Source organism: Chionomys nivalis, chromosome 18 (assembly GCF_950005125.1).
Source record: "Chionomys nivalis chromosome 18, mChiNiv1.1, whole genome shotgun sequence".
Lineage (NCBI taxonomy): Eukaryota > Metazoa > Chordata > Mammalia > Rodentia > Cricetidae > Chionomys > Chionomys nivalis.
The window spans coordinates 19,109,685-19,122,682 of NC_080103.1; the positions used below are offsets into that span (position 1 = coordinate 19,109,685).

Here is a 12,998-nt window from a genome sequence, read left to right on the forward strand (position 1 = left end):
GGTGGGTGGAGTAAACAGAACAGAATGCTGGGAGGAAGAGGAATTGAGCTCAGACTCCATAGCTCTCCTCTCTGGGGCAGATGCGATGAAGCTCCGACCCAGGATGGATGTAGGCTAGAATCTTCCCGGTAAGCGCACCTTGGGGTGCTACACAAATGATTAGAAATGGGCTAGTCCAGGTGCGAGAGTTAGCCGAGAAGAGGCTAGATATAATGGGCCAAGCAGTGTTTAAAAGAATACAGTTTTTGTGTTGTTATTTCGGGGCATAAGCTAGCCAGGCGACCAGGAGCTGGAGCGGCAGGAACACAGCCTGCAGCTCCTACTACAAGATGTGACTAAATAAGATGCTTGTTTCATTTTACTTTTTTTTTTATACTGAAATGGTCTTTTAAAAATCCACTATTTTCTTGTGTGTGGTGTACATGTCAGAGGTCATAGGACAGCCTTCAGCATCTGGCTTTCTCCTTCCACCATGCAGGTCCCTGGGCTTGAACTAACGTTGCTAGGTTTGGAGGCAATGCCCTTACCCACCAAGCCATCTCACCAGCCTTAGTTTTACCTTTTGATCTTTGTAGAAGTGGTTGGCTCTTTGCATCTGGCAGGTACCCTGGCTCAGATATCTGAGCCTCCATCCCCACAGTTCCTTTCTCTGAGCTCAGAGACTCAATAATATTCTTCCCTTGTATCTCACATGCTGAAGAGGGCCGCTCCTCCTGCCATTCTTATTTCTGGGCTATTTTAGCTTCTTTCCTTATCCACTCTTGTACACGGATGTGTGGATGGTTGCTCCTTTGTCTACCTCGGCTGGTGCACACACTCACATTTCTGTGGTTTAACTGTAAGGAGGATGGATCCCACGGCGAGCAAACATTCCAGTTTCAAAGGTAATGTCAACTTGTTTTCCAGAGTGGTTGCACCGATTCACACTCTCGCGTGCAACTTCACACAATCCCTGATGATGGACATCATGTGTGCTGGTGGTGGTTAGGGACATGGACTCAGGGGCCTGGGGAGGAAGGGAAGGTGAAGGATGCAGGGGCTGGCAGTGGGAGGTCCCCACTCAGATTGACTTGTGCCTGGGGAAGTATGTGGCTGGCCTCTCTGATGAAGACTCACTTAGAGAGTTATGTTTTTTGTATCCAGTGACACTTATGGGTCCAGGAAAACCATTCTGTCCTGCTGAGCTGTGCCTTTCACATTGCAAGGATATGAAGATGGTCCCAACATTTTAGGCATCTTCTCTTCCTTCCTTCCCTCATTCCTTTATTTCTTCCTTCCTTCGTTCCTTCGTTCGTTCGTTCCTTCCTTCCTCCTTCTCTCATCTCTTTAGTTTTTTTTAATTGTGTGTGTGTATCAAAACACACACGTATTTATGCACATGCCATGGCACAAGGAGGAGATCAGAAGAAGAAGTTTGAAGGAGCTTGTTCTCTGCTTCCGCGCCCTCAGAGGCCAGAAGAGGGTTTTGGATTTCCCATAGTTGGAGTAACAGGAGGTTGTGAGTTGCCCAACATGGGTGCTGGGAAGAGAATACTGCTCCTCTGTAAGAGCGACAAGAGCTCTTAATGGCTGAGTAATCTCTCCAGCCCTGTGCTGGACAGTTTTAGGTCAATTTGACACAAGCTAAAGTCATCAGAGAGAGAGGGATCCTCAATAGAGAAAAAACCGACTCCATAAGATCGGCTGCAGGCAAGCCTGTAGGGCATTTTCCTAAGTAGTGGTTGATTGGGGGGATTGATGGGGGATTGAGGGGGGATGACCCCACTGTGGATGGGGTCATCCCTGGGCTGGTAGTTCTGGATTCTATCAGAAAGCAGAACAAGCCAGAAGGAGCAAGCCAGTAAGCAGCACCCGTCTGTGCCTCTGTCTGTATCAGCTCCTTCCTGCCCTGTTTGAGTTCCTATCATATCTTCCTTCAGTGACGGACTACAATGTGGAAATATAAGCCAAATAAGCCCTTTCCTCTCCAAGTTATTTTTGGTTATGGTGTTTCATCGCAGCAATAGTAACCTAACAAGAACAAGCCCCACCCTTGTTCTTTCACACCCCTACTCCCCTTTCTTTTGAAAAGTCGACAGAAACAAACAGCATATTTCAAACTCTGATCTTCATTGCAATTAACAGAGCATTAATTAATCGCTTACCACAGAAATGAAAGCCAATTACTTAGAATAGAAAGAAGCAGGAAACATGAATTTTAATCTGGGCTGCTGCGTGATTGGAATAAGAATGAACTTCTCGTGCTCAGATCTGGTCACTGGTGATCAAAGGGAGAGCATCTGGTCTCCTGTTCATGGGCCACCTCTTAGAGGAGACCGGGAGGACAGAGGGACAGAGTAGGTTCTGGCTGTCTCCTCTTAGGAAGGTTTAGGGTTTAAAAAACCTGCAACAGAGACTGGAGAGGTGGCCTGGTGGTTAAAAGCACTGACTGCTCTTACAGAGTGCCTGGGTTCAATTCCCGCCGACTACACAGTAAATCACAACTGCCTGGGACTCCAATTCCAGTGGATCTAGTGCCCTCTTCTGGCCTCCATCAGTTTCTGCATATAGATGGTGCACATAAATTCACACATACACACTTCCATATACACAATAAATAAATGAAGAAAACAAAGAAAAATCCCCTAGGACAGGATCCCTTGCTAAATGACCTTCCTTGCTTGGCTCACTGCCATTAAAGTGTCACACTGGAATGGTGATTCTGACTGTGACACTCTGCAGCCCAGACCCCTCCGGGAATGTAGGACACATTCCAGCCCTTCCCAGGACAGCCTGCACATGGTGACTATCAACGGATCACTTTGGTTCCTAAGTTCCCTGTAAAGTGACCTGGGGCTGGGGTCCAGATTACACAGCTCAGCTTCTCTCTCCATCCAGGAGCGTCTATTTGGTGATATTTAGTGGTCATTTCTAACTAAAGTTCTGGAGGCTTGGCCCTATCTTAGAGCTTGCTTCTTGGGGAGTGCGGGTTTGAACCTCAGGAACAAGGTTAAGAGGCAAGGGAGCCATGTGCACTAATGCACTCACATTTCATAGTCACTGAGCTAAGCATATCTCTGAAGACATCTAGGTCAGCCCCTCTCCAAACAGTGACTTCAGCTCAGCATGTGGCTCAGTGCTAGAGCCTGGGTGGTGGCCTTGATGGTTAAAATTCTCAATTTGATACAACCTAAAACCACTTGAGAATAAAATTTCTGTGAGGCGCTGACTATACTGGTTTGGCCTGTGGAGGATTGTCTTAAAGTTAATTCATGTGAGAAAACTCAGCTGACTGTAAGTGGCACAATTCCCAAGGCAGGTGCCCACCTCCACATGCCCAGGTTTCTCTATGTAACAGCCCTGGCTGTCCTAGAACTTGCTTTGTGAACCAGGCTGGCCTCAAACTCAGATAGATCCACCTGCCTCTGCCTCTAGAGTGCTGAAATTAGAGGTGTGCACCACCACAGCTCTCTCTGCTCTTAAAAAAAATGTTAATTTATTATTTTATGTGGACATCTGTGCACAGAGGTCATTGGAATATATCAGAGCCCCTAGAACTGTATTCACAGGTGGTTATGAGCTCTCATGTTCTGGGAACTAAACCCAGGCCCTCTGGAAGAGCAACCTTAACTGCTGAGCCATCCCTCCAGCCCCCTTCTTCTGCTCTGAACCTACGGATGTGATGTAACTAGAGACTACAGCTCCTGCCTTGATTTCTCCTCAACAATGTAAACGCTGATGATATAAATGGCAACCTGGATTATAAGTGGGAATAAATCCTTTTCTCCCCTAAATTGCTTTTTGTCAGAGTGTTTATTGCAGCACCAGAATTGAATCTAGGCCATGGCCCAGCCATCTCCAGCACAGCTCCCTTGGGACCCACACTCTTTTGACCCCCGGAGGTTCTATTGCTTAGCTTCTCTGTAGGCAAAAGCAACAAAGTTCTGTGTGGCTGCCCTCAGGACAGACGAGGTCCAGAGTAAGGCGGGAGAAGTCTCTGGTCTCCAGGTGCCTTCGTTTGTCCTCAGACACATTAAAAGTTTCCCACTGAGACCTGGGGAGAAAGGCCAATCTGAAAAGTCCTTGCTTTGCATCAAGACTTGTAGATTCTGAGAAGCCAAGTGAATAACCTTGGTGTGGGATGCAGTTGTAACCCCAGTGCTGGGGAGGTGGGGACAAGTGGACTTGCTTGCCAACCAGCCGAACTACTTGAGAATTCCAGGCCCGTGAGAGAGAGCCTGTTTCAAAAAGCAAGGTGGACATTACCTGAGGAGTGACACCTGAGATTGTCTTTTGGCCTCCACACCTATGTGCACATGCATGCTGTACAACTGCATACACATATGCAAACTGCACACACACACACATTCACACGCTCTCACGCAAACAGTACTGCATGGAGTCCTAGATAATGGAGCCACTGGCTCACAGTAGAGTGTTGGAAGGAGTCACTTCTTTTGTTCCCGGCTGCTCAGCTAGCTTATACCCGAAATAATCACAAAGAAACTGTATTAATTAAATAACTGCTTGGCCCATTAGCTCTAGCTTCTTATTGGCTAACTTTTACATCTTAATTTAACCCATCTCTATTAATCTGTATATCACCACGAGGTTGTGACCTACCAGTAAAGTTTCAGCTCATCTATCTCCAGCGGCGGATCCATGGCGTCTCTCTGACTCCGCCCTTCTTTTTCCCAGCATTCAGCCTAGCTTTCCCTGCCTACCTAAGTTCTGCCTTGCTATAGGTCCAAAGCAGTTTCTTTATTCATTAATGGTAATCACAGCACACAGAGGGGACTCCCACATCAGTAGAGTGGCCACCCAACACCTGCACACTGTCTCTGTAAGCATCCTGGTTACCGGTGGACTCTCTAGCTGCAGCTCCTTCAAGAGTGTCCTCAGCATGGCACTGAATGCTCCATCCAACAGCCTTGGTCTCTGAGCTAGGGACCAATTCACTAAGGTCCCCTGTATATCAGGAAAGGCCATGTTCTGCTAAGGAATGAGTCTCGTCCAGGGACTCTCAGGACGACACCTCTCTCGCTAAACCGGCAGGTCCCTGCCATTGCTGCAGCCCCAGTCACAGGTAGATGGAGCTGTTGCACCACACCAGATACCTGCCCTTGCCTGGTTGGCCAGGCTCACCAGGCACTCAACCCTATGACTATGTGAAAGTAGAGGACCACATAGGGTTCCAGGATGCTAACCACTGTCACCAAGACTGTGGTCACAACCCATTTGAAGATTCTCCCCAGGGAGTTGGGTGAGGGAACATCCAGTTCTCTGTGCAGCTAAGCCTTGCCTTGGTGAGGTCTTAGGGTCTAGTCCCTACCCTGTCATAACCTGTGTGTCTTGTTTTCTGACAGTCAAAGGTTGCCAAATTCCTGTTGCCTTAAGAGATGGCAGTGCCATCTCTATCCCCAGGTGAGCTTGTGCAGCCAGCAGGGGTGTCTGGCAGGAAAGCAGAGTCCAGGACCCTTTCCTGCTCTGGTTCCTGGATCTCCAGGGGCTTCATTGACTTCATGGCCAATGTGAGAACTGATAACTGAAGAGAGATCTCAGGTAATGGGAAACAGCACACCTTGCTCTGGGATGGACTCAGTCTCCTTCTGGATGGGGTGCAGACTGTGTTGGAAGGGAGAGGATCTGGGTCTCAGGGCACCAGCTGTGACACAGCCCTGTGACCTTGGGCAAAAAGTTTAATGCTTCTGAGTCTCAGAGGAAAGCAAGAGAGTCATGTTCCATGCCAGACAGTCTTCTAACACCGTGATGTGGAGGGCATGGAAGGGTGCAGATTCAAACCACAGCAGGAGAGATTTCGAGCTAGCTATATGTAGGAACATCCAGGCAGAGCATGGCAGTAATGATTGGGACAGTGGAGCCTGCCAACTCTATAATGTCATTTATGACACTTTGTCATACAGGTTGGAGAACCAAAGAGAAAGAGCAAGACGAGATGTGATGGTCAGCAGCAGGTACTGGGCATGCTCAGTGATATCAGTGAGGTTGCCATTATTCGGTAGGATGGGGGCGTGGCAAAAATGAGTACCTAGAGGGGCTGTTTGGAGGCCATGTCTCCACCCACTCAAGTATTAGAAATTTGATCGTCAGTGTGGTAATGTTAATAGAGAATCAGCTAGGAAGACATTGGACCATTTGGGGTGCTGCCCTGAGAAGGATTAATTCTTGTGGGGTTCTGAGAGTGTTGTTATTAAAAGCAAACCTGGCCCCTCTCTAGTCCCCCCCCCCGCCCTACCCCGTCCATTTTGTCATGTGAATTCTCTCAATCTTGATTTATCTCCCTTTTTTTTTTTTTGAGACAGGGTTTCTCTGTGTAGCCCCAGCTGTCCTGGCTCCTGGCACTAGCTCTTGTAGATCAGATTGGCCTCAAACTTACAGTGATCCACCTCCCTCTGCCTCCCGAGTGCTGGGATTAAAGGTGTGCACCACCACCACCTGGCTCTCTCCTCTGTCTTATAATGCTTGTCTACCATACTATGAAATAGCCAGGAAGGTTCTCATTAGAGACCAGATAGATGCAGTCACCAACTCCTGAACTGAATATACCTGTTTTCTTTACAAAACACCCAGGCTCGTGCATTTCATTACAGTAACAGAAATAAACAAGCTGAGAGACCCCCAGAAGAGCCAGGTGTGTGGGCATGCTGAAGGAGTAGAAGAAAGAAATGTTCTCATCTGGGGCTGAGGCTAGATGGTAGCCCTTTTCCTCCTGAGCTCAGAAGCCAGCGGGGGAGCAGAGAAGAGGGCAGAGCAGTTGACTTGTCCAGGCTGAAGCCGACAAACAGTGTACGAAAGAGATACAGAGTAGCTGTTAGGATTTCCAGCCTGACCTCCCTTGAACTTCAAACAGCAGAACTCATCACCCTCAGGACCTTGGAGGCTCCCTAAACCGTATCTCCACCCTGACTCTAAGTCTCCACCCTACCCCGTGCTGCTGGCATCCACAGGAACCGGCTGTTTCCGAGTAGGCCACAGAAAAGCTTCTCCAGGCCTTTGTGGAAACCATAACTCTTCCTTGGGCAGAAGGCGTGAGGGCAGGGCTGAGTCGCTGAGAAGTTAAGGTGCCACCTGTGGGTGCTGGGTTAGCCCAGCACCAGCCTCAGAGCAGGAGGAGGAACAGAACATCTTCCCCGGGAGCCTGCTGGCCCCACAACTACCATCAGCTAGCTGAATAAAGGTTTGAAATATTCAGCAAGTGTCCACGGAGTTGGGCAGAAAAACCCCCAGGCAGGACTACACTGTGAGCTGGGCCTCCGTCTCACCCTAACTGGGGCTGTTCCTGGGACCCAGGCAGAGCTGATGACCATGACCTCGAGGCCCTGCCGGCTTAGGGGAAAATCAATGTGTGTGAAGAAGGTTTCTTCCGAGACTGTCTGACAGGAGGGATGGTGAGATGCTGTGGCCCAAACCAACACCCAGACCTATTTAAAGCTCTAATGTTATAAAAGGTCTAGGGGTGCGATGGGGAAAGAGGGATAAATAATTCAGAAAGCGAATGGAGACGTCGCCAGTACCGACCGAGGTTCGTGCTGGCTGAGCTCGCAGCTGCACCCAGTCTCCTGGGAGAAAGCGCCAGCGGTGACATGGGCTGAAGGAGACAGGAGCGTGAAGCCCGTTTTGTACAACTTGGCTGGCTTTGCTTTTCAAAGCGCTTCTACAAGCCTCACCACTCCTGCCTCCCTCCCCAGGGCCCTGGGAGGTGAGGTGTTTCCCTTTGCCCATGCTAACCTGCTTGGGGCATGAAGCCCAGGACCCCTCGGACCACCAGCCAGGCCGGAACCCTTGCCTCTGCGTAGCCTTGTTCACACCTCACTAGTCTCCTCTCCCCGCCATCCTGTGTGATCCCGCGAGGGTCACAAAACGCTGTTGAATCTGGAGTAACAACAACAACAACAAAAAAAAAACCTTAGGTTTTTGTTTTGTTTTTTGTATGTATGATGTATATGTGAGTGTGTGAGTGTGTGTGCACACAGATGCCACAGCACACTTATGGAGGTCAGAGGACAATCTCCAGTGTCAGTCCTTGTCTTCTACCTTGTTTGAAACAGGGTGTCTGCTGTCCCTCACTGGGTATGCCAGCCTTGCTTGTCCAGTAGCTTCTGAGGATCCACCTGTCTCCTTTCATCTTGCCATAGGAGCCCCGGGATTTCAGATCCACGCTACTATGTCCAGGTTTTAAAATATGGGTTCTGGGGATTTGAACTCAGGTCATCATGCTTGCACAGCAAGTATATTACCCATTGAACCAAGACCTGTTTTTTCAAGGGTAGCTTTGTACAAATGTGTTGTCCTGGGGAAGTTCTATCCTCTCTCTGATCCCTCAAAGGCTTCACTTTTCTTTAGGATAAAGATGTGAGCATCAGTAGCTGGAGTGAGCCAGGTGCGATGGCACATGGCCACAATGCCAACTCCTGGGAGGCGGAGACAGCAGGATCAGGTGTTTATAGTCATCCTTGGCTACATAGTAAGTTCAAGTCCAGCCTGGGCTAAGCAAAACCACCTCTCTCTCTCTCTCTCTCTCTCTCTCTCTCTCTCTCTCTCTCTCTCTCCCTCTCTTCTTCTCTCCCTCTCTCCTCTCTTTGTCAGGGACAGGGTTTCTCTGTGTAGCCCTGGCTGTCCTGGAACTCTGTAGACCAGGGTAGCCTCAGACTCACAGAGATCCACCTACCTCTGCCTCCCGAGTGCTGGGATTAAAGGCATGCTCCACCACCACCTGGCATCCTGTCTCTTATATATACACAAAATAACAAAAATTGAAAAAAATTTAACTTATATAGCCTGATAATATCTGTTTCTAGTCTCTGATTAGGAGATAAGAAAATCAAGATTTGCCTTGTAAACGGTTTGAGTGGCAAGAAGTCCACTTCCGTGTGTTCCCTGAGGATCTGTCTTCTGCTTCCTGTCTCTTTCTTCTTTCAACTCAACCTGGGGAGCATGAGAGGGAAGTTACCCCTTGTCCTCTCTGAGTCTTAAAAACTCATTTAGAAAAGAATTCATTTTTTTCTAGCTCTTTCTCTTGTCTGGACCCAGAAGCCAGATGCTTATCGGTGTTTAATGAATCTAAGGCCTAATTATCGAATGTACTCGTGTTAAAAAGGCCTTTCAAGTCATGCAGAAAGCTAACACAGTCTGAATAAAAAGGAAAGAAACGCCTGGGCTCCTACCTGAACCGAGCCCTGTAAAGTCATCATGGGTGGTTAGGGGCTGTCTTCCAGCATAGTATACAGTCCCAATCCTGTACAGGTCATCAGAAAGGACAACTTTCAACTTTCTGCATTTAGTTCTCTTCCATCCTGCTTTTTGGGGACATCCCTGGCTGCCCCTCTGTGCCCCCACCAGTTACGGTTATCTCAGCTTCCCTTTGGTTTAGCCAGAAAAGCCACTGTGGTCTGAGTCTGCAGCTGGTTTTTCTAGAAGTCTTACTTAAAGGCTTTTCCTGCTTTCTCATTCAACTTACTCTAAGCCGATGGCTGCTTCTCTAGGATAAAATGGAGATGGGAGAATGTCAGGTTAGATTTGCTCAGGGGTGAATGGGGAAGGGGATAACGAGGAGGCCGAAGACTCTAGGATGATCCAAGGGATTTTAGCTGAGCAGCTGGGTGGACGGTGGTAACATTTATTAAGATAAAGAAGATAGGTAGGCATGGTGGCCCACACCTGCAGTCTCAGCACTTGGGAGTCAGAGGCAGGGGGATTGCTGCAAAATCAGACCAGCCAGGACTACATAGGAAGACCGTGCCTCAAACAGAAGAGGGCTGGAGAGATGGCTGAGAAGAACACTGACTGCTCTTTCAGAGAGCCCAATACCCACGTGATGGTTCACAACCGTCTGTAAGTCCAGGTGCAAGGGATCTGACATCCTTTTCTGGCCTTCTACCAGGCCTGCAGCAGAGCACAGACATACATGCATGTAGGCAAGACAATTATACACAGAAGACAGAAATAAATCACACACACACACACACACACACACAGAGAGAGAGAGAAAGGGAGAGAAGGGGAGAGAAGGGGAGAGAAGGGGAGAGAAGGGGACAAAAGAAGTCCGTTTCGAAGAAGAAAAAACATTTAGGAAATTACACATTTGTCATGGTAAGTTCCAGATAACTTGGCAGACCCAAACACCTAACACTTCAGGTCAGGAACTCAGGGATTGGTCAGCTCTAGAGGCGTATACAACTGCCCGGAAGCACTTCTGGAGACTGTGCACAGAGGAACGACAGGTCTGAAGACCTAAGCCCTGGTCCAGAGCTATCACCAACTGCTGGACTGACCTGCTGTGCCCTGTGTGGGACGATCTTCCAGGAGCCGGAAACAAAGAGGAGACCTGAATTGGCTCTTCCCTCTCCAGCCTTCTGGTCTTCCCGTATTGGTAAAACCTAACAGACTGCTAATAACAGAAATGTGTCTGTGGAAGTCGTTTCCCAGCATCACTGGCCTAGCGGAGAAGGATGGGCTGGGAGTTGAGAGACACCAGTTGAGCAATAGGCACATATACTGAGGTGTCTGCGTAGTGCCTAAGGCCAGTCAGAGTGCTGAGGCTTTCTCCCATACTCCTCCTGGGCTTTGGACTGCTAAGGGGCTACATATGGCAAACCTCAGGGGGCTCGGACTGGCATCCGCAGAGAGAGGTGCATGGTGAGGAAGCAGATCAACCCACCAGGTCTGAAACTGAAATGGAGCTGGTATTGTCAGGGAAAGAAGCTCACAGGGCAGACGCTGAATAATCTCAGTGGACCAAAGGATGATGAGAGGGAGTGAGGTCAGCGCTCCCCAGGAGGAGGCAGAGAAAGAGCTGGGATTCTGCAGGGCTCAGAGGGCTAATTCTCCTTCAAGCCTCTTGTTTTCAGTGTCTGGCTCAGTAAAGAGGGAACGTGGGGAAGTCTTTGTGCAATTAAATAACCCTGCCCTTGTTCTCAAGTCCGGTCAGGTTAGGTCTTAGTGAACCCCATCTGCGGTAAGGGAGGGTGGGAGGCAAGATCAAGGAAGTGTGTGGGCAGGGACAAGGGAAGCAAGGCAGCTCTTCATACCGATGCTCCCTTGTTAATGCAACAGTCTAAAAAGATCAGCACATCCCAAGGGCAGGGAAGCAGTTCTCCCCTGGTGGGCACAGTGTCACCTGCTTCTGCTAGCTCACCCTTCAGATTCTGTTCACCCTCAGTGCCTCCCAGTCAAGACTACAGCTCCCAAGCATGACTTCTAGACTGTCTGTTATTTCTCTATCAACAGGCTATCTAAACTCAGCTTTCTTCCCTGCATTGACAGAAGTTTCTGGCTAAGTCACACTTGCTTAGTCATTTGAGAATTGCTTTCCGTCTCTACGGTCTGAGATCCCTTTCTTTGCAAGGTTCCAAACACTTTAAATTCTCACCATTGGGGAAGGCATCCCATTATATCCAAACCTGCTCTTTTGTGACAAGATGAGCCCAGTGTACTGGGAACAGGACCCAGGGATCCTTGACCCTAAGCCAGGACTGGCCGCTCAGCTCACCGTTTATCCCCACATGGCATAACCCCCCACCTGGTCCGTCTTCCTGGAACTTCCAGCCTGCACTCTGCCTCTGATATAAACAAGGAAACAAAGATAACAGAACCAACACTCACCACAGATTTGGACAAAAGCTGTGATGACAGCTTAAGGCAAAATGCATTAACGTCTCTGAATATTTCATGCCAGGTACATTAGAGCAGGGACATGATTTATTCAAGGCTGATCCCCCATCATGGGTATTTAGTCAGTGGGAAGCTGGCTTCAAGGGTGCAGTGTGGGAAGGTTTTGGTTTCCTAGGTACTTTTCCCTAGGAGTTATAAATAAATCTTGTGTGGATGGAGGGTGTGGCCCAATGTCATCATCCTGTCTCACTCGGACCTCTTCAAACGTCATCCCTTTCTATGTGCAAGTGGCAGGGCTGGGGGAGGGGAGACCCATCCAACTTGAGTGTGTGGAGGGCAGAAGACAACTTTGGGCAGCCAGTTCTCTCCTTCGACCGGGTGGGTCCTGGGGTTGAACTCAGGCAAGTGTCCTTACCAGTTAAACCATCTTGCTGGCTTGTACTTTGGCATCTAACAAACCCGCTCATGACCATCAAGTTCTCGGAGTCCCACTGTCTCGTACCCTAACACAACAGGCCAGATGTGGCAGTCTTCTCCAGCAGCCAGTAATCCTCCAGCTTCTGTTGGAGGAGACTGCTTGTTGGTTCCCAGCTGCTCAGCCCTGAAATAATCACACAGAAACTGTATTAATTAAATCACTGCTTGGCCTATTAGGTCCAACTTCTTATTGGTCAGCTCTTACATTTTAATTTAACCTATTTCTAGTAATCTGTGTATTGCCACGTGGCTGTGGCTTACCCGGTACAGTTCCGTCTGGCTCTGGTGAGGCTACATGGCTTCTCTCTGCCTCTGCCTCCTCTTTCCCAGCATTCAGTTTAGTTTTTCCTGCCTACCTGAGTTCTGCCCTATCAACAGGCCAAGGCAATTTCTTTATTAACCAATGGTATTTACAGCATACAGAGGGAAATCCCACATGAAGCTTCTGCGGAGGGGGTGACAGAGTGAGCTGGCTTACTGGACAAGGAGAGGACTTGATTGACAGGAAAGAGAAATTCACAGCGGTGAGCAGCCCCGTGTCTCTTGCTAGCATGATGTGCTCATCACTGAGAGTCTGACATTGTTTATTCCCTTTGGCCAAGGTGTGCAAATTCATTTATCAGACACTGTATGTTCAGGAAACAAATGCCCCTACACAGGGACATGGGGGGATAGCTCAGTGATGGAGCACCTGACTAATACATGCAAAGACCTTGGTTCAATTCCCAGCATAAAAAAGCCCAAACAAAAGCCTGAGAGAGGTTACAACTGGTAAAGGTGCTTGCCCTCAGGCCTGATGGCCTGAGTTTGATTCCTGAGACCCACATGGTGAAGAGGGAGAACTGACCCCCACAAACTGTCTCTTTTTTTTTCAATATTTATTTATTTATTATGCATACAATATTCTGTCT

At 48.7% G+C, this 12,998-nt stretch overlaps 1 protein-coding gene across 1 annotated transcript in view; it reads right to left on the bottom strand.

Moving 5' to 3' along the window:
- Positions 1–7,484: 7,484 nt before the first annotated feature.
- Positions 7,485–12,998, bottom strand: part of Tafa3 (TAFA chemokine like family member 3) — a 49,209-nt gene continuing 43,695 nt past the window's right edge. Inside the window, exons 5-6 of the mRNA XM_057793941.1 lie at positions 7,729–7,872; positions 7,485–7,588 (exon numbers count right to left, since the gene is read on the bottom strand). Of these exons, the coding sequence (XP_057649924.1) occupies positions 7,485–7,588; positions 7,729–7,872 (248 nt within the window). The remainder of the gene's footprint in view (positions 7,589–7,728; positions 7,873–12,998) is intronic.